The 22,081-nt window shown below is 45.1% G+C and overlaps 1 protein-coding gene across 1 annotated transcript in view; it reads left to right on the top strand.

Annotated features, from left to right (window-relative positions):
- RYR3 (ryanodine receptor 3) overlaps positions 1-22,081 on the top strand; it is a 546,114-nt gene that overhangs the window by 330,373 nt on the left and 193,660 nt on the right. Inside the window, 9 exon segments of the mRNA XM_070468944.1 lie at positions 366-470; positions 2,205-2,308; positions 3,795-3,878; positions 5,726-5,885; positions 7,224-7,371; positions 8,246-8,451; positions 9,037-9,211; positions 19,270-19,478; positions 21,081-21,256. Of these exon segments, the coding sequence (XP_070325045.1) occupies positions 366-470; positions 2,205-2,308; positions 3,795-3,878; positions 5,726-5,885; positions 7,224-7,371; positions 8,246-8,451; positions 9,037-9,211; positions 19,270-19,478; positions 21,081-21,256 (1,367 nt within the window).

Genomic DNA, 22,081 nt, shown 5'->3' with positions numbered 1-22,081 from the left:
CTTTGTGACCCCATGAGCTGCAGCACCAGGCTTCCCTGACCTTCACCATCTCCCAGTCCCTGCTCGAACTCATGTCCACTGGGTCGGGACTGCCATCCAACCGTCTCTTGCTCTGTCACCCCCTTCTTCTCTTGCCCTCAATCTTGCCCAGGTCTTTTCCAATCAGTTGGCTCTTCGCGTCAAGTGGCCAAAGTATTGGAACTTCAGCGTCAGCATCAGTCCTTGCAATGAATATTCAGGGTTAATATCCTTTAGTGACATGTAATGAATTCAACTGGGGTATCTGATCTGCCTAGATTTAATGATAAGATCTTAATAAAACTGATTCTCATAGTTCTGACTTCTCATTTGTTGTTCCCTTTTAGGTTGTTTTACCACCTCATCTAGAGAAAATCCGAGACAGGCTGGCTGAAAACATCCACGAGCTTTGGGGAATGAATAAAATAGAGCTTGGCTGGACTTTTGGCAAGGTATGTGTTTGAGTGGCCTGGCTAGAGTGGAGGGTTGGGTTACCTTTTACCTGGAAGAGTTCTTCAAAGGCTCAAATGGTAAAAACCAAAAACCTCACGAGCCCAAACCTACTTCTTACTGAGTCCCATCCAGCTCTCACTGTGTCCGGCAGCCTTGCTCGGAATTTTGCCGAACCGTGGTCAGGTGTGCCAGGGAGACTGGCTCTGCATAGACCGACAGGAGACCAGGGATCGATCTCCTTCTTACTCCCAAATGCTGGATGTTTTCTTCAGGGAATATTGAGTGTGGACATCCCTCAGCTTCTCCTTGAGCACCCTCGCATCTTATTTCTCTTCAGAAAAAGCTGTCCTCTCTGCATGGCTGGTGAAAAGAGGCTGATTCATTGTTGTGAATCAGAATTTGTTTATTGTGGTTTTCAGATGTTTCTCTAAGATTCATGAACACTCGGAGAAGGTTAAGAAATCTCTTTCACTAGAGAACCTTGTTCAAAGAGGATGTAAATGGACTTTCTTCTGTGATTTGTGTAAGGTCATGTCTGAAGGCAGAAGGATGCATGATTCTAAAGCTTCCTATGACTCTGACACTCTAAAATTATGTACCGTCCAGGTTACTGAAAGGGTCCCTGCACCCCAGCATGTATATATTGATATAGCTCATAAATATTCTCTTTATATGTGACCTCCTCTCTGCTATATGCTCTTGTAATGCCACAGATTTCTCCTTTGAGGATGAATCACAGTTGCAATTAAACACTTACTTCTTTGATGATTGCATTACTGCCCATAAGACTGTATCCTATCCCAGCTCACCATTGAACTCCTAAGGTCTAGCCCACAGCCCACCACCTAGTAGACATTCAGCAAGTGTTTGTGAAATAAATGAATGAATGAGTGAGTGAGTTAATGTCTGGATCTGCACTGCTCAACACAATAGCTGTGGGCCACATGTGGCTACTCAGCATTTAAAATGTGACTAGCCTGAATTGACTTATGCTGTAAATAAAAAGTACACAGTGGCTTTTTAAGGATTTCTATGAAAAGCCAATATAAAATAGCTCAGAAATAATTTCTTAATTATTTGTTAAAATGGTAAGGTTTTGAATGTATTCAGTTAAGTAAAATATATTATTAAAAATCATTTCACCTGGTTTGGCTTTTGCTTTTGGGGGATGTTTTGTTTTGTTTGGGGTTTCTTTGTTTTGTTTTGTTTGGGTTTCTTTGTTTTGTTTTGTTTGGGGTTTTTTTGTTTTGGTTTGGTTTGGGAGGATTTCTGTTGCTGTTGTTTTGCCTTTCTCGTGTGGTTACTAGGAAATTTGAAATTACAAACGTAGTTCCCATTGGTGGCTGTGTTTCCATCAGACAGTACTGGCCCAGAGTCTGTAGTCCTTTATGTTCTGAAGAATGCTACCCTGCAGTGGCACCAGGGTTCTATGAATTTGGGACCGGCAGGAGCATGGTTGCCATGAATGAAGTTGCATCCCGGGGAAAGTATGTTCTGAATGCAAACACTTGACTAGAAGCAGTGCACCGAACACAAGCCACCAGCAACCCGGGGACTGCATGTGTCACTTACTAGAGAGAAGGTCGTTTATTTGTCTACCAGCTAATAGCTGTCATTGTTTTGCCTGATACAAATTGCCTGGGCCATGTTTCAAAGTGTGTCCTTTTCTCTTTCCCCAGGCAGTGCGGGTTGTGAAAACTTAAAATTATATTCTTTCTTATGTTGTCACCTAGATACGGGATGACAATAAAAGACAACACCCCTGCCTTGTTGAGTTTTCAAAGCTGCCCGAAACTGAGAAGAATTATAACCTACAAATGTCAACTGAAACCTTAAAGTGAGTGTTTAATTGAATTGAATTTGGATTAAACAGTGAGTAGATGATTTAATGCCTTATAACTAAACTACAAACCTGTTGTCTCTTGCCTCGAAAACATGATGCATTCTGACAAATTAGCAGGAATGGGGATTATTCATGCCATGAAAGGATTTAGCATAGTGAATAATATATCCACTGTTGTTATTTAGCATATATAGTTCTTTAGAGACCATTTGCTATTTGCCAGGGACAAGGAAAATGTAGGCAGAAGAAAGGAAGAGAAGCTTGCAAAAGACTGATTGCCTCTTTTGTTGTTTAGTTGCTAAGTCATGTCCAACTCTGGGATCCCATGGACCATAGCCCGCCATGCTCCTCTGTCCATGGGATTTCCCAGGCAAGAATTCTGGAGTGGGATGCCTTTTCCTTCTCCAGGGGAATTGACTCTTTTAGTTCATGTATCATTAAGAAAAGAAGATAAGATATATAGTAGGTTCTAGGTCATAGTGGAATTGGACAACTTAACCTAAGTCTGTCTTCCCTCATCTACAAAATGAGGGTAGTAATAGTTCTTATCACTTCATAATCGTCTTAATGGTTAAATGAGATGCTGAATATTTAAAAAAGATACAGCATTTTTAAAAATCAATGGGGAAACATAGTTTAATTAACTAACATTCAACTTAAAAATAGCTTTTAGCTTCTCTATGATCCCACCCACAGTTTAAACATTGATTCAGATCTTCATTATTTTTTTAGCCCAAGTTTATATCTCCCTTCTTGAATTCCCTTTGTACCTGTTACCTGTGCTCTCTGCCTAGTATTTCTCTGTTCGCTCCTTGTCAGTATAGAACTTTGCAACTTCAGGTTTGCTGGCATAGTGATGCTCTGTCAGGAGCCTTGTCTCACAGGAACCCATGTGTAATGTCTTCCATCACAGCGACCTTCCTCAAGGATGGGGCTTTGGTACCTCATGGTGTCCAGCACAGCTCAAGTCGCTGTGTATAGGGAGCACCCAGGAAATGCTTGCCGGGTTTGCTGTTAGGGTCCCATCTGCCCTCTGGAATCAGAAAATCAGGATACAATCCTAATGCAGATTCATAAACTAGAAAAGGTCTCCCAGAATGAACAAACTTTTTTTGTTGCATTCTTCTGCTATGTATTCAGGAGTTGTCAAACTAAGATCCACAAGCTTAACTAACCAGCCACCTATTTTGGTTAAAAAAAAAAAAAATGTGTATTGTAACAAAGCCAGACTCTTCATATTGTCTTGCATATTGTCTATGACTATTTCCCCTCTGCAGTGACAGAGGTGAATAATTGTAACAGAGACCTAAGGACTGCAAAGCCTACAACATTTCCTGTCTCACCTGTAAGAAAAAGTTTGGCAACCTCTGGTCTAAAGGAGTGAATATAGTCTGTTTTTATCACTTCTGATGGAGGTTGGGGCTCTCACTGTCCTCCATCTTGCCACTGACCTTTGATTTCTCTGTCCATTACATCACAGAACTCTCCTGGCCCTGGGGTGCCACATCGCTCATGTTCACCCCGCTGCTGAGGACGATCTCAAGAAGGTCAAATTGCCCAAAAAGTAGGTGATCTTTTAATGGTTGGGAACTTTAATGCATCAGTCTTAATGTTTAAACTGGGAGGACAGGCAGTCCATGCACAGAGGCAGGGGACCGCCCCAGATACTTCCAGCACCAGGTCAGGCAGTTCCTACAGGTGCCTGGACTGCACTCAAACCCCAAGCAGAAACCGGCTGAAGTACAGGGTTTCCAGGCTTCCTCTCTTTTTACTCCTTCTGCCTGGACCCACACTGCTATCTACTATTGTTAATTTTGAGCCAGAAGATACGGCACTCGGAAGGATAAGCTGTCACGGTCTATAAGAATAGCAATTGGCACGAGAACTTGAATATGGTCGGTAGCCACAGCAAAGATTCACTCCTCTGGCACTGGGCCAGCCTTGTAAGTCTTGTAGAAATGGGCCTGTCTGCCAAGATTTAATTTGGCCCCTAAATCTGCATGCGTCCTTCTCATCCGTACATTCACTCATCATGTGTTCTCACACTCTCAGATATGGGCTTGCTGGCACATCCCCTGGCTCGCTTGCTCACTCACACATGTGCCAGCCATGGGGGCACACGCATTCACACCCAGGTGTCGTCATGAGTTGAGAGCCAAGGCAGTGCCAGCTCGAATCGAATGCTTATCTTCCCCTTCCTCCCTGTGAAACCCCTGGCTCCACTCTTAGAGGCAGCTACCGGTGCCAGGAGCCACACGTGTGAGAGGCAGCAGCTGGAGGGGTGGTTGGGTTCAGTGGTCAACACGTGGTGACCTTGCCCAAGGTCAGGCATCCCTAGAAGGTGGATGAGGGACAGTATCATGCCTACAGTAGACTGTGCATCTCCTAGTGCTCTGAGGTTCTTGGGTAGAGTAGCACCAGCCTGCAAGTCATCACGTTTAGGTTCTGGCCCTGATCTGAGCAGTCAGTGGCCTTGGGGTCGTGAGTGCCTCTGGACTCACATTCCCACAGGACTGGGTCAGTTGCTCTCCTGTGAGTCACTCCACATGGACCCCTGCTTCTCTCCGTTCACGCGATGCATCTACCTGGGCTCCTACTGAGCTTTTCCCACCCTCACGTTATCTAGCGAATTACAGACAACTGTGGCTATGATTCTTGGACTGGACAGCAAACCATGAAGGTCCTTTCAGGCTCACAAACTCTCTAATGCTATGATTTTTTTTTTAATCCTCAAAGTGAAGGTTTAGTTTTCCAAAACTGAGCAATCATATTCTGCTGCTTTATGAGAAATCACTTGGCTCAAGGTCACGTCCTTGCCCAGGGTGTCATAACTTTTGTGTTTGTGAAGTGAGGCAAAGGAGCTTTGGGTGATGCTGAGTTACACTGAGTGTGCCAGTGGTTTGCAGGGCACAGTAGTTTTCTGAGAAATAAGGATGGGTCTGCACAGACCATCCATTTTCTCCACTAGTCACCTCTGATCTGTAACACATATTGGCAAAAAATAGATGATGAATTAAGGACTGCATCTAAAGACTTGAAATCAAACTGAGCTATCCATTCTGCCAAGGGGAGAACCTGTGCTTGCATGCTTAGTTGCTCGGTCATGTCCAACTCTTTGTGATCCCATGGACTGTAGCCCGCCAAGTTCCTATGTCCACAGGATTCTCCAGGTAAGAATACTGGAGTGGGTTGCCATTTCCTTCTCCAGGGGATATTCCTGACCCAGGGACTGAACCCCTGTCTCCTGCATTGCAGGCGGATTCTTTGCCAGTGCGCCATCTGGAAAACACATAGAACTTGTGACTGTAGCCTTATCTTTCTAGTATTCTGACCCTGCGCTATTGGTCAAAAATCCAAAATGGGGGAGATTTACAGTTCTGTTCAAAATATATATTTTGCATTTACTTGTAGCTACATGATGTCCAACGGCTATAAGCCAGCCCCTTTGGATTTGTCTGATGTGAAGCTGTTACCTCCTCAAGAAATTTTAGTGGATAAGCTTGCAGAAAATGCACACAATGTCTGGGCAAAAGACAGAATAAAACAAGGATGGACCTATGGCATTCAGCAGGTGAGAGGTGCTGGGTCAGGCCTGATGGAGAAGCCAGGATATGTGATCATCCATCCAAAAGGCATTTTGCTTTGGTGGGTATTAGATTGGAAGATGGAGATTGCCTTTGCAGTCTGTTGCTCATCCCTAAGCACATTCATTATTAATAGAATCATGGGGCTGAATGGAATTCACAATAGTCACATTGACATTAACTGCAGTAGTGCATAGGCTTACATTTCGTTTGTTAGTCCGACACACTTGTGATCAAGTTGCCTTGTGTATATGGCCTCTGGCTGCATCTTTTCTTATTCCCTGTCTTGCTGCTTGTCCCATGGAAAGCTGAGCTTTCACACACTCTCCAAGGCCAAGGTAAGGCTCACATGAATCAACATCACAGCTCAGCAGTATTTTTGGAGTGGTCCCAAGTATGTACCACTGTAGGGGAAACTAGTCCAGCAGAGGGGCAGACCAGCCCAACGATAAGCCTGTGTCCCCTTACTTCAATCCACAGGGCCAGAGTTCCCAGGCAGAGTTCTTAGCTCATCCAAAGGCAGCAGGAGAGCCCAGCAAGAAGTTAGGTGGAGTTTACAACCATGATTTAGCCCTAAAGCACCTGGTGCACCTCTCCCTCTGAAATAACCCCCTCATCTCAGTAAGGCTGAGGATCAGGGAAGTTCACAGATAGCTGTGTGCACACGTGCTCATTCATTCCTGAGCCTCTCAACCTGCACATGTCTGGAACCAAGAAGTTGACAACTAGGAAACCATGGCAGGGAAGGGAGTGGGGAATTCAAAACAGCATGTTAGATTATGATGACTTATCACTGCCATTGTCATTGTCGTCTTCTTAGTCCCCATTAAGGACCGGAGAAGGACTCTCATACAAATATGTGCTATTACAGTGCAACAGCCCCACCATGGCTCTGCCACCTTTTCAAATGTTTCTCTGTGAGCAGAGATGCCTCTCTTTGAAGGATCTGTTGTGAGGAGGCCATAACAGCTTAAATCATGCATGATCTTTCATAGGGGAATAGTTACGCAAACCCCCATCTGCCTCGCCTTGGGAGTGGAGGATTCTAACTAATTTCATGACACTTCATTTTATTCACAGGCTGGCATTATTAAAATGTGATTTTTTTACTGCTGGCTTTGAATGTTAGTACAAATTTTCCATTTATACTCATTTAATCCTGAAGTGGCAAATATGTTCATTGGTAAATATCAAGCCACTGGGAGAAGAGCTGGCAGACTCACATGAGAAAACCAGGACTGTTGCTGGGAGTACGTGAGTGGGACCAGCTCTTTGTAAAGATGAAATGCATTGTCTCAGATTCTCTTTTCTCTGCCTTCACGTAGGATTTAAAGAACAAAAGAAATCCACGTTTGGTGCCATATTCGTTGCTGGATGAGCGTACCAAAAAATCAAACAGGGACAGCCTTCGTGAAGCTGTCCGGACGTTCGTTGGTTATGGCTATAACATTGAGCCATCAGACCAGGAGCTAGGTAATGAGTGCAGAGTGTTCATTCTGGCTCCAGTTTGCTAAACAGGTCTTCTTCTGGAGGAATACTGGTGTTCAGTAGGTCTAACTTGCACTGTTAGAAATACTGTTGGTGCTAAAGAACATTAAAAGCAATGGTGAATTTTAGGAAGTAGAGGGGTGGAGGGGGACCCATGCTGATCATAGAGCTGTGTTCCATTGACCAGATATTTCTGTAATGAGCACATCTATGACCCAGCCCCACAGGGAATAAGTTATCCTCCAGCATAGCTGAGCTTTTCGGGCTAGTTGGTCCCAAAACCAAGTTAACCATTATTTCTCTTATTTTCCAAACATGAATATCATTTCACTTTGGGGCAGGTAATGTCATCTCTCAAGTGAATTCTATCGCTGATTAAAATCACCACCTTACAAGTATTTAACATGTCACTGCCACCTCATACCCCAGGGGATACCATAGGCACGTGGGGCAGTAAAAAGTGGTTAAGGGGATGGATTTGGAGTAAGACAGACCTCAGTTCAGATCTTGGCTCTCCTCGGTTTATTGGTTGTATGACCTTGAGCAAGTGAACCTCTCTGAGCCTGTTTCTTCGTTGGTAAAGTGAAGATAATAACATTGATTTCATAGGATTATTGGGAGGAAACACTGAGATTTAGCTTCTCCTGCAGAGCTCTCACACAGTGAATGGTAGTGTGTGTTTCTATGACATGATGATGATGGCAACGATTCTTTCATGAACATAATGTTATACTGACTAGCAGGAGATCTGCCAGCAGCCTTTGTTATTGAACATCCTTCGAGGAGTCCTCCCTAAATATTAAAAGCCTGTGTTCTCTCTCCCCCTCCGGCAATCTCTCCTCCCTTTCCTTCTTGATAGCTGACCCAGCTGTGGAGAAAGTCAGCATAGACAAGATCCGCTTTTTCCGGGTAGAGCGCTCTTACGCCGTGAGATCTGGAAAGTGGTATTTCGAGTTCGAGGTGGTGACCGGAGGTGACATGCGTGTTGGCTGGGCCCGGCCAGGCTGCCGACCCGACATTGAGCTCGGGGCGGATGACCAAGCCTTCGTGTTTGAAGGTAGCAGGGTGAGTCTGGCTGATGTTCACCACTCCTCAGTCCAGGTTTTTCTGCTCCAAACATTTCTCCAGAAGGGAGAAGTGCTGAGGATCTGGACCTCTGGCTTCAGAAGGGAGGAGCCACCACATGGACTAATTTAGACCATAGTACACTCATCACCTAGGGTTTTGTCCCTTTGCTCTAGGGCAAAGGGGAGGGCTTGTACACTCTAGTCCTTTCTGTAGTCACTTCCCTATCTACCTTGCCCCTGAACCCACAGCCCACTCTGCAGGGGAAGCTTACAGAACACCATGCAGCCAAGCATGTGGGCCAGTCTTACCACTTTGTCTTAGAGGGAGTCCAGCTCATTTACATAGCTGACTAGGTATTGGGAGACTTGGGCCCCCTTTTCTGATGAGCCTTGTATACCTCGGTTTCCCACATCTGTAGATAGACCGCTTCTCCCTGAGCATTGTCCTTAGTAGAAAGGGAAGTATCTTGTGGACACCAGACCCCACCGCCCATTAGGAGAAATTACTCATGGGGTCGCTTCTCCAGCAGCAAGGGGCCTCCAGGACCTCCATCTCTCTAATCCCTGGGCTCTTGTTTTCTAGGGCCAGCGTTGGCATCAAGGGAGTGGGTATTTTGGACGGACCTGGCAGCCAGGAGATGTGGTTGGATGTATGATTAACCTGGATGATGCTTCAATGATCTTCACGCTGAATGGGGAGCTGCTGATCACCAACAAAGGCTCTGAACTTGCCTTCGCTGACTACGAGATTGACAGTGGTAAATCCACCAAGCTACCCACCCCTTTCCATGTCCACAAGATGAAGGGAACTCCCCGGAGCGGGGTGAGATCTTCTGCCTCCTCACTCATGGCACGCTGACCTTTGCAGATCTAAAGCCCTGGGGTGAAGACAGCTCTTATACTATCATTTTTGAAGAATCAAGACAAATGATAGAGATAGTTGATATATGCAGCATAAATGTAAGTCTGAACTTCCAGAGAGATCAACCAAGGAAAGTGTTAGTTGCTCAGCTGTATCCAACTCTTTGCAACCCCATGGACTGTAGCCCACCAGGCTCCTCTGTCCATGGGGTTCTCCAGGCAAGAACATTGGAGTGGGTTGCCATTTCCTTTTTCAGGGGATATTCCTGACCCAGCGATTGAACCCCGGTTTCCTGCATTGCAGAAACTCTTTACCATCTGAGCCAGATATAGACATAGAATGACCAAGGTGCTCACCTCTAATTCCCTGCCTTGTTCCTTGGCATGGTAATGTTCCCCGGATTTCTTAGGATCACAAAGGAAGTGCTAATTACACTGATGTGCACTGATGTCCCTAGCAGGAGAGAAAAGTCAATGAATTAGAATTATCCTCTTATTCTGATTTGAATTGTCATTGTGAATGTTGGTATAATTGAACTTAATGTTTTGATGAGAATCACTGAAACATGGAAGTTGACTTAGCTGCTCCTTGAATGAAATAGAATTTATTCTGAGACTCAAACATGCTGTGAAACCCAAGCACAGTTGCACTTGTTAATGGCTGGGAATAGACTACAGTCAGGTTAGTGCTTCCAGCTCCACAGAGGGGCAGTAGGTGCTTCTTATTTCTTGTCTGCAGAACTCCCTTATGTCCACAGGCTGCTGGCACCAGGAGTGGGAACACAGGACTGTGAGTCAGCTGGCTTGCTCCTAACAAGCTGTGGGCTCCCAGAAAGGCTTGGCTTGACTCCTCTGGGCTTTGCCTCCTTCATCTGTACCAGAAAACAGGTGATAGACCATATAAATGCCAACATCCTCCTCAGATGTAATATTCTCTGGCAGTGACTTAATACCCGCTGTGACCACACCTCTGTTCTTGGTGCTGAGCCCCTCTCTGCTGCTGCGGTACAAAGGAGGAGGAGGCAGGGAGGCTCAGAGGAGAAGAGGCTGCTCCAGGGACCTGGGTTCCCCTCCTGCCTCTGTCCTTCCCCTCCTGTGACATCTTGGGCTGCTTTATTTAACCTCTTTGTGCCTCCTTTCCCCATCTGTAAATGATTAGGGTTCCGGGTAGCTCCAATTTCTGGTACTTTACAAAAAGAGACAGTCTCCTCTCCCTGCATCAAATGTTAAAAAAGATGAGATTGCAGAGGCAAGAGCAGGAGAAATAAATGAGCATATAATTGGGGCTTCCCAGGTGGTGCTAGTGGTAAAGAACCCATCTGTGAGTGCAGAAGACATAAGAGACACAGGTTCGATTCCTGGGTGGGGAAGATCCCCTGGAGTAGGGCATGGCAGCCCATTCCAGTATTCTTGCCTGGAGAACTCCATGGACAGAGGAGCCTGGCTGGCTATGGACCATAGGTTGCAAAGAGTCGGACACAACAGAAGCGACTTAGTGTGCATGCATATTTTTAATACATATAAAATATTCCTTATTTACAATGTGTTTTAGCTTTATAGATCATTTTCACGCTTTATACAGACACCTGTTATCTGCCACATGCATATCAACTGGACCTTAAAAGAGCCTTAAAGATTTTTCTAAGAGCCATATATTTGGGATAATAGAAAAGCTGCAAGTCAGTGTATTTTCTTAGAAAGACAGGATGACTGGAGCAACGTGGGGTCATGTTTTAATGCCTTCTAAAAAGGTTTAAAATCCAAGTTTTAAAGATTATATTTTTGGAAACAACTGGGAAAGAAGTTGCTAGCAGAAAGAACGGCCTATGTACTGGTTCTGAGGCAAAGAGGGGGGAACCATGTTGATGACATGAGGGCATTGGAGACGAGCCATCCTTTGTCACTGCTCTTTGGAAACAGATATTCACCAAGTACCCAGCACAGGCAGTGCTCTCTTCATGTTGTTGTTGTTGAGTCACTAAGTTGTGTCCAACTCTTTGCGACCTCAGGGACTGCAGCACGCCAGACCCCTCTGTCCTCCACTATCTCCCAGTTTGCTCAAACTCATGTCCATTGAATCGGTGATACCATCCAACCATCTCATCCTCTGTCGTCCCCTCTCCTGCCTCAATCTTTCCCAGCATCAGGGTCTTTTCCACTGAGTCAGCTCTTTACGTCAGGTGGCCAAAGTATTGGAGCTCCAGCTTCAGCATCAGTCCTTCCAGTAAATAGCCAGGGTTGATTTCTTTTAGCATTGACTGCTTTGCTCTCCTTGCATTCCAAGGGAATCTCAACAGTCTTCTCCAGCATCAATTCTTTGGCACTCACCCTTCTTTATGGTCCAACTCACTCATCCAGACATGACTACCGGAAAAACCATAGCTTTGACTATTTGGACATTTTTAGAGTCATCAAAGTGATGTCTCTGCTTCTTAATATGCTGTCTAGTTTTGTCATAGCTATCCTTTCAAGAAGCAAGTGTCTTTTAATTTCATGGTTGCAGTCACCATTTGCAGTGATTTTGGAGCCCAAGAAAATAAAATCTGTCACTGCTTCCACTTTTTCCCCTTCTATTTGCCATGAAGTGATGGGACCAGACGCCATGATTTTAATTTTTTTAATGTTGAGCCAGTTTTTTTCACTCTCCTCTTTCACGGTCATTAAGAGGCTCTTTAGTTCCTCTTCACTTTCTGCCATTAGACTGGTATCATCTGCATATCTGAGGCTATCTTCAGTGAGGCTGGAGAAAAACAAAGAACTAGGTAATTTAGGCTCATCCCCAAGGAAAGGAGCTTCCTGGAGTAGGCAGAGTCCAAAGTCCAGTGACCCTGTGGACTCGGGGAGCTTACTTGTCTATAAGACTTTGGCTCAACATAAGGAAGAGAAAAAGATCTTGTCTGTGTGCAGAGTTCTAAGAACTCTGTGAGGTCTAAAGCATTGATACTTAAAAGTGTGATCTGCTTGTTATAAATGCAAGGTCTCAGACCCCACGCTAGTCCTACTGATTCAGAAACTGCATTCAGACAAGATACTCTGACAACTCCCATGTACTTTGAAGTATGAGAAGCAGTGGTCTATAGTATACACAAATGTAAATAGTAGCAAAATTAAGGAGTTAATTTTCTAGTTCAAAAAATAAATAAAATGAAAATCCAGAAAGGTAACCAATACGAAGCGGTAGGTCAGAAATGGCAGTTGACCAATACAGGATGAAAATTCTAGAAGACTGGAATTGGAACTGAAAGTTAAATGAAGAATATGAGCTGTCTAAGCAACAACAGATGAGCTTTTTATCTCTAAGAAGGGTCTTCTCAGGGGAGGCGGGTGTAAGTAGAGTAATAGAGAGGAATCAAGAAACTGCAGAAAAGAGTGATGATAGCATTTGGACGATTGTGTATGGAATTTATAGAAGACAAAGCTGGAAAGAATGAGAAGTTACAGATTATAGCCTTGAATACCAAGACTTGGTCTTTTTATTCAGGAAACTGTATTGTCTAATCTGGGCCCACTCTTCTTGGACTCCACTCTCTATGACATGGGGGGCTGTCCTAGGGTTTGAGCAGAAAAATACTATAAAGAAAGGGGATGCTTTAGGAGAACTCTGCTTTTAGAGATCGTCTGTGCTGTAATGATAGAGATGCCTCATCGACCCTTTGTATAGAGAGACATGATTTGACCTTCAGAATAACAAAGTCTATTATTAGGACTCTGTTTTATAATAGAATTGTACTGTATTATGTTAACACATTGTACTGTAGCATTGCACTGCACTTTAATAACACGGAGACAAGATAATTGGGAGGCCTTTTCAGTTCTGTGATGGCTCAGGAGTCAGAGGAAGGGCAATTGAAAGGGAGTCTGCGTGCAATTCTTTGACGACAATGACCCAGAGGCTTAGAATAACCATAGAGCAGCTCTTTAACCATAGAGCATCTCCACATAAAGGGGAAAGAGGCGGCAATTCTTGCCTTGAGCTGTTAGGAAAACCATCTGTTGAATATAAAACATTGTGTGCAATACAGCCCCTCAGAAAGCAAAATCCCCTGTTTATATGTGTGTTCTGGTAGCCAGCATCCCAGCCTTGATTCAGGCCATTTACCCCACCGGGCTAAGTGTTTTTAGTCCTTTGGGGGAAGGAATGGGAGCAGGCAGTACAATTCATGGCTGATTTTCTTTCCTCTGGGTGATTTATAAGCTGTCATCCCCATCCTCGTCTGCATCATAGATGACATACTCTTATCGGCTTCGTTTTCCTAGTCATTGTTCTCTACCTGGCCTGCACCCTCACAGCTCTCAGTGTTGTCACCAAAAGGCATCTGGAAGCTCAGAAGCTCTCACAGAGAAACCTTTGCTATTAGTCTTCCCTTTCATCCCATTTAAAGGAAAGAAAGATAAAATTCTGAACATCATTCTGGACCTCAGAACATGATGTCTGAAAGAGTTTAATTTAGAACTGGTCTCCCTCGCTGCTACTGCCAGACACCCCCTGGGCACACCCTGCTTCGCTACAGCTTCAGCGTCTGCAGGGACAGCCTCCGAAGCTCTTCCTCTGTCGGCCTGTCAGGGCTTAACAGATCCCCCAGCTCTGGCTCTACCAGCAGCCCTTCCACAGGCAGCAGGTGAAACTTTCTTGCAGGCAGAGTCACTGTCGTCTATGCCCAAACGCGCTGGTACCTAGAGCCCCCCTCTCCTTCTCTCCCCAGGTGGGTGCTATGCTTCTGGAAGTGGCTGTGGCGGGAACGCAGCCTCTTGTTCCCTGTTTTCTGCGGAGCTTCTGACAATCTCAGTGCTGTCCCTGAGCTCCATCTTTGTGAGGCTTAGAAAATTAAAATTAATGGATCGAACATGAACTGCTGGATGGAGACTCTGAGACACACCCCAGGAATGGTCTGGGCAGCCGTCTCACCACTTCTCTCAATGATCTCAGTTTTTCCATGACTGGGGAGTGATTGGCTCTCAGTAAATTTCTTCAGTTTGACATGGGATTTTAAAAAAGGATCCATGCTTGGGGTGGTCTAGAGAATTGGTTTCTTTCCAAGCTGCTGAATTATAAAAAGATGACCTCCTGGGGGTCCCTCTTCCTAATCACACAACCCCATGAGGCCTTGTGATACAAAGTTTATCAGAACCTGGGGTCCTCTGCAGCATTTAAATGAGTATGTTCTTGACATTCCTTTCCTCAAATAGGGTTTTATGTACATTAGGTTCCAAATAATGCCGTTTGCAAATTTCCTCCTCAGACCTCTTCAATGATGTCAGCATAATTGCATCTACTAGTCTGCATGTCGGGATGGAGTATTGTTTTTCACCTTTATTTTTCCATCTTGTTACACCTCCTGTCTCATTTGAGCTGAGGGTTATAGTTGAGTTGTGTACAAAGTGTGGATCCTTGTGTGTAGGTGACGTTGTTCACGGTGATGCCATGTGGCCTTACCAAGTGGATCTGTCCGTCCAGATAAGACCAACTCCAGGGAGCCATGTGGCCACTTGTGACAGGCAGCCCTTCTCCTCCTGGGGCCCTGGAGTGCTTTGTGGTTGAAGACCTCCAGCTGCCTGACCTAGAGGCAAACTGGTCAACTGTATGACACTTGGGAAAATCATCCGAAACGTGAAGGAAGAGTTTATCACAAAGCCAGTCACTGGAAATGAGAGTTAGAGAGCAGGCATCTGGGCCTCAGTCCCCGCTGCTCGCTCTGGACGGCTCCTCTGGCAGTCTCGTTCACATGCTGGTCCTGCATACGCTCCAGGAGACAGTCCTTTGAGCAGGTTACTCAACTTGTTAGGCCTCAGTTTCCTCACTGTAAGACAGTCACAGTAATATATCCACAGAGTGCTAAGCCCAGGACCTGACACCTAGAAGGTACTTGATAAATATTAGCTGGTGTGGTTTATCGTCATTGTCACTCCCTCTATCAAACAGTTACTGAGTTGCGTGAAGCTGTAATGCCTCAAGTAAGGAAGTCGTGGAGAAGGAGTGATCCTTAGCTGGAGCCTCTCCATCAAGTGGAGGGAGCTGATCCAGCTGTAAAGTATTCCTCCCCAGGAGAAAGTGCTGGTGCCTTTGAGGATGTCTCTTCGCTCTCAGCCCTTTCTGGGGTTTCACTTTTTTGACGGAAGCCTGGGATTTAGGTTCTCATCTGCCGCTGTACAGAGTTGCCCCGCTGTGCCCACTTAGCCCCCAGGAGTCCCTGACACTCCCTCCCGTTGCTTTGACATACCCGACTTTTGCTGCTGCTGAGGAGCCTGTTTTCAGGCATGTTCAGCTCTCCCCCGCAGAGATGGCTTCTGCCCCAGAGGGCCAGTGCTCTGCTTTGCAATGAGGGCAGCCCTCTGCCCCGGGGCATGACTGCTGCTGAAATCTGGGGCATTCACCCCTGTAACCTTCCCCCCTCCCACTGACTGGCAGCTGGCCTGTGACTCAGAGGGACAGCAAAGTACTGTCCCCTCTGCTGATGTCTTAGGAACAAAGAGGAGCCCATGTCCCTTAGAAAAAGGGCTTTGTGTGCGAATATGACCTTTTTTCCTTTCTGTGTGCATCTTACATTGTCAGGGTGTCTATAAATAGGAAGTCACTGATGTGACCCAAAGTTATCCAGAAGTCCTCATGTTTTGAGTCTGCTGCTTACTTATCCTATCATTCAAGTTATTGGAGAAGAATGGGAAAGAGTGGCTTTCTTTTTTTATTGATTTTATTGAAGTACCCTTGATTTACAATATTGTGTTAATTTCTCTTGTACAGCAAAGTGGTTCAGTTTTATACACACACACACACACATATATACATACTATATGTGTATGTATATATATATATATATATATGCATTTTTTTCATATTCTTTTCCATTATCATTTATAACAGGATATCAAATATAGGTTCCCTGTGCTATACAGTAGGACTTTGTTGTCTATCCATTCTGTGTATAATAGTTTGCATTTGCTAACCCCAAACTTCAAACATCCCTCCTCACCCCCCTCTCCCTTGGCAACCGCAAGTCTATTCTGTATGTCTATGAATCTGTTTCTGTTTTGTAAATAAGTTCATTTATGTCATATTTTAGATCTCATATATAAGTGATATCCTGTGGTATTTGTCTTTCTCTGACTTACCTCACTCAGTATGATAATCTCTAGGTCCATCCACATTGCTGCAAATGGCAGTTTTTCATCCTTTTTATGGCTGGGTAGTATTCCATTGTATGTATGTACTGCGTCGTCTTTATCCATTCATTTGTCAGTGGACATTTAGGTTGCTTCTAAGTCTTGGCTATTGTAAATAGTGCTGCTTTGAGTATAGGGGTACAAAAATCTTTTTAACTTATAATTTTGTCCAGATATATGCCTGGGATTGGGAATACTGGATCATATGGAACTCTACTTTTAGTTTTTTGAGAAACTTCCATACTGTTCTCCATAGTAGCTGCACCAACTTACATTCCCCACCAACAGTTTCAGAGAGTTCCTTTTTCTCCACTTCCAAGAGACTTTCTTAAGATGTCATGTCTCTGCTCACATCAGGGATGGAATGCTTCAAAATTAGGTCTTCCAGATAAAGCAACTCTAGCGATATTTGTCCAGGTTGGAAACAAAAGTAATGTCTTGCAAGAGGGGATATCTTACCACACACCATTCTCTCTCCCACATTCCATTTGTCATCCTCATTTCTATAAGCCCCTGGCAACCAGGTGATTTCTTTTCCTTCCTTCACATCTCACAGCATAAAGCAGAGCCTTCTGCCCCAACAGGCACCCCAAAATTGTGCCAACAAGTAGTCCTTATTCCATACTAGAGTCATATCTTCAAAGCTTCCTTACTTATAAAAATCTCTGTCTATAGAAGGGGGTAGTTTCATCTATTATAGTCTCAAAGGCTATGAAGCATAGTCTCAGAAGCATAACAATGCTCGGGAAGGTCCATGAATCTGATCGACCAGATCTTCCACCTTCCTGAGGGATGCCACCACCAGTGGTCCTGGGTGGAGGCTGTTTGTATGGACATCCCCTTCATTGCTAGGATTTCACTGTAGCTCTCTTACTTAGAAGTAGTATTAAACAGTATCACATAGTATGCTAAATAAGTTCATAGTTTCTGTAAACAACCAACTCATCTTGGGAGGGATTTATCTTTCACTTCTGTGACTTATTTACATAGAAACTTGGTGATTTAGGTAACGGTATAAACATTCCTTCCTTAGGAGTGACACGGTTTTCTTTATGGAGGGCTCCAAGCCCTGGTTTAACCTCCAGCCTCTGAGCCCTTTGTCCTTTTCCGAGCAGTCTGCAGCCTCAGCTGCCCTCTGGTTGCCTGCCTCATGTCTTCCCAGGACTGGGATAATTAGTGCTTTCCCAACTCTGCTGATTTGTTGGTCCACAATTATGATTCATAAATAGCCCACAAACAAGAACACTAAGCGATCTGAACTTCTGCTTTGGGTCTGCTGTACAAGGCAATGCTTTCTTTATTATGATGAGGACTCAGAAAAGAGCTTGGAGAGACAGTTAAGTGTAGGAGCGAACGGTTTTCTACAGCTCCTGCTTGAAAATCTCTCCTTCCTACTTAAGAGGGAGGGGACTGTAACAGGAGACTGGGAGGATGGGGTTTATAAGATGTATTTTGTAAACAAGCAGTTATAGTGCTAGCATCCCAAACTTCTTAGCATACTCTCAAATGACAAGAGCCATTATACCTCTCATTTCACTGGAGAAGATGCTGGGACCTAGAGAAATTTGGCAGTTTAGATCAAGTCATTCTTTGGGCTTCTTACATTGTTTTATTTGGGGCAAAATTTAAAATTACCCAGGGTTTAAGATATGGAAGCAATCTAAGTACCTATAGACAGATGAATGATTAAAAGATGATGTGTCTGTATATGTATGTACATATGTATGTGTATACCTGTACCACACATGTTCACACACAAATACCAATATTAGTTAGCCATAAAAGAGAATGAAATCCTGTTATTTGCAGCACCATGGGTGGATCCAGAGAGTATTATGTTTAGTGAAATAAGTCTGACAAAGGCAAATGCTGTATGTTATCACTTTTTGTGAAATTAAAAAATAAAACAACTGAATATATATAACAAAGCAGAAAGAGACTCATAGATACAGAGAACAAACTAGTGATAAACAGTGGGGAGAAGGTAGAGGGGAGGAGCAAGATAGGGCTATGAGATTAAGAGACACAAAGTTCTATGTATCAAAGAGATAAACAACAAGAGTATATTGTACAGCACAGGGAAATATAGCCATTGTTTTGTAATAACTTCAAATGGAATACAGTCTGTTTAAATATTGATTCACTGTGTTGTATGCCTGAAACTAATATAATATTGTAACTCAACTATAACTCAGTTTAAAAGAAAGTATATCTCCAGAGATAAATAACATAAAATTACCCAGGGCCTAATTGGTGCTAGTGATAAAGAACTTGCCTGCCAATGCAGGAGACATAAGAGATGCAGATTCAATCCCTGGGTTGGGAAGATCCCCTGCAGAAAGGCATGGCAACCCACTCCAGTATTCTTGCCTGGAGAATCCCATGGGCAGAGGAGCCTGGTGGGCTACAGTCCATGGGGTCACAAAGAGTCGGGCATGACTGAAGTGACTTAGCACACAAGTAATATCAGTTTTAACTAAGACATAAATAAAGAATTTCACTTTTTCTCTTATTGGTTTTACTTTTCTAGATGACATTTATTTATATCTTGGCTGGATGATTGTTTTTTCTGCCAATCATTTTGAACCAGACTCACTTGTCTTTCCCATATACCAAGGGCAGCCGTCAACCCCACATGGCCTCCTGTTGTTGAGTATATGGGCCAGGAAGAAAGAAAAGGATGCTGTCCTATCTTTTCTAGTGGGACTCAAAGCTGTGGAGGAAGCAAGGGTTCTGCTTCCTCCCAGCCTCCCGGGACAGTCCTGCAGACTGACCGAGCTCTCTCACCACTCTGCAGGCTTTGTGCCCATCTGCTCTCTGGGGCTGTCTCAGATCGGCCGCATGAACCTCGGGATGGATGCCAGCACCTTTAAGTTTTATACCATGTGCGGCCTCCAAGAGGGCTTTGAGCCTTTTGCTGTCAACATGAATCGCGACGTGGCCATGTGGTTCAGCAAACGCCTCCCGACATTTGTCAACGTGCCCAAGGATCATCCACAGATAGAGGTATGCTACACGTACACATCTTGGAGGGCCCTGGCAGGGCAGGGGGAGCCAGGCACTGAGCTCCCACTGATGCTCCTGTAACAGCTGGTGCTTGCCTAAGTCCATGCCCTGGCTGTCCCCAGTCACCTCCTTGCCAGACTCCAGAGCTGTCATTACAGGCACCGTGGTTGTGGCAGCTGAGTGGCATCTTACAAGGCATCTTACCAAGTGGCATCTTACCAACCACCTTGCAGATCCATATCCCCAAATTTGGGGGCCACAACAGTTTCTCCAGGTGTTGCTATAGTAGTATTAGAGCAAAACAGTATATAGAGTCCTTAAATGTCATTTTCCTAAAATAGTTCAATACCTGCACTTAAGATGATATGTCCCGGTCATTGTTCTCCTCTGCTCAGGATTTACTGTCTTTTAGGCTGTGTTTAATTCCTGCAGAACCATCTCCAGCTTTTTAGGTGGAGGTGCAGTAGTTGATTATGGTGCTTGTACCTTATGTGGGGAGCAGAGAGGCAGAGAAGCCAAAGATTGTAAGGATCCTGGTTTGGGTTCTGGTTCTACATCTCCTTGCTCTGCGTCACCCACCCACACCACGATTTTTCATGGTGTCAGGGTGGGACGAGAGCTGATGGGATGTCAGACAGATCAACTCCACTGAAGCGTTAGATTCAAGGGCTCGCTTCCACCAGAGTATAAGTCTCCTTCACTCACCTCCCAATCTGAATTCAGCAAGCATCAGCTCTTCATCCTCCCCTTTCCCCCAAACCCTTAAATAGTGGAGACTTGAATTTCTCCGATTTCTACTTGATAGTTACTTTAGAAAACTGGCTCGTAAACTTTTTGGAAGTCATGAGCCCCTTTGACAAACCAATGGGCTCTAGAGACCCTCCACTTAGAAAAATATGCAGACCCCACAAACCTAGGTAAGCATGCTCATGGACCGCAGAATGGGAACTGTGCTCTAGAATGAAGGGAGAAGTGCTCAGATAATAACAAAATCGTCATTGTAAGTCTGCTCACTTCCTCTGCTGCCCATCCCACCCCCGCACATACACTTCAAACATCCAGTTGTGATCTTTCCTCCTCCACTGCACTCCCCGAAGAGCTCACGCCCTGGAGCTGGGAATTTCCTCCTTTGTCGGGAGCCTCTGTGTGACTCAGGCTTAAACTGTGTAAAGGGGGCAATCCACAGGGTCCTCTGAGGAAACTCTAATGTCACTTCTGGAGTCTTGGGCTTTCTAGTGCCTTCTCCCTTAGATATTCTCATGCCCACTGACATGGGAAACCTATGGAAAGTTTCTTCTTTAGCCACTCGCCACCTTCCTAAAAGGTCAGCATCAGCAAGCACACTGCAACACCCCTGATGCCTGGCGCCCCTGAGCTTGCAGAAAACCCAGCAGTCATGTTTTTGAATCCCTAATCTCCCCAGCCAGAGGTGGGTCTGTGATACTTTATTGGGCAGGGTCCACGTTAGGACAAGGGTAATGGTTGGGTTACCACTCATGACCACCTTTGCAGTTCGCAGAAAGCCTTCCGTAGGTGGTCAGTGAGGGCAGAGAGGGTGGGCGGGGGTCAGGCTGTGTCACGTGAGGCTGGTGGCATTTCCAGGTGGTGAGGATCGATGGCACCCTGGATACCCCTCCCTGCCTCAAGGTGACCCACAAGACGTTCGGCACCCAGAACAGCGGTGCCACCATGATCTACTGCCGCCTGAGCGTGCCCGTCGAGTGCCACGCCTCCTTCAGCCACAGCCCCTGTCTGGACAGTGATGCTTTCCAGAAAAGGTGAGGAGGGTGTGGCTCCAGCTCTCAGGGGGCTCAGCGTGTCTGCTGCAAAGGTGCCTTTTTGTCTGCTGCTCGCTGCACCAGACAGCAGACTGACTGGAGCCTGGTCTGTAGGGGTCCCTCTGCTTTCAGTCAGGAAAGAAAGAAGGATGTGTGCTCACACGTGTGTGTGCCCATGTATGTGTGTGTATGCACACAGTGTATAACTAAGGGACCAATCAAGCTTAACGATGTCACATCCCGTGGACACGTTTCTGCTCTTCTCAAGCTCTCTGAGTCCCTAGCCTCCTTGCAACCTGTAATTCCTCTGTTTGGGAGTAGACAAGAATGGAAGTGCGTGAGAGGGTGCAATTGTTATTACCACTGTGTGAAATCAGAAGCTTCTGTAGGCAGATACTGCCTTCTTTGCATAACTATGGCCAGAGTCCAACCCAGTAGCTGTGTGACTCGTGAGTAATGTGACTTCGTTCTGCCTGATAAGGAATATATTCCTTGCTCTCTTTCTTCCCTTTCATGTCTAGTTTTAATCGCTGATGTATGGCTCCTGCAGGTCTCCTCAAGAGTTTTACTATCTACCAAGCTTTAAACAAGCAAAGCTGTTTGAGAGAACAGGATAATGTATCCCAGGGTATCCCTGCCTATATTATTACCATCTCTCCAGCCTCCTCCTTGCCCCAGCTTACATCTGGGCTGAGAGACAAGAGTTGGAAGGCACAGTCCTGCCTGCCGGTAGCAGGTTGCAGATGAAAAGTCCCAAGATCAGTTGGGATCACTCATATGTGGGAAATAGCCAGCTTCCTAAACTTGTCTTCATCATTAAAGGTA

This window comes from Odocoileus virginianus, chromosome 6, assembly GCF_023699985.2.
Source record: "Odocoileus virginianus isolate 20LAN1187 ecotype Illinois chromosome 6, Ovbor_1.2, whole genome shotgun sequence".
Classification (NCBI taxonomy): domain Eukaryota; kingdom Metazoa; phylum Chordata; class Mammalia; order Artiodactyla; family Cervidae; genus Odocoileus; species Odocoileus virginianus.
The sequence above is the reverse complement of the archived record's forward strand: the minus strand, read 5'-3'. Positions and strand labels throughout refer to the sequence as shown.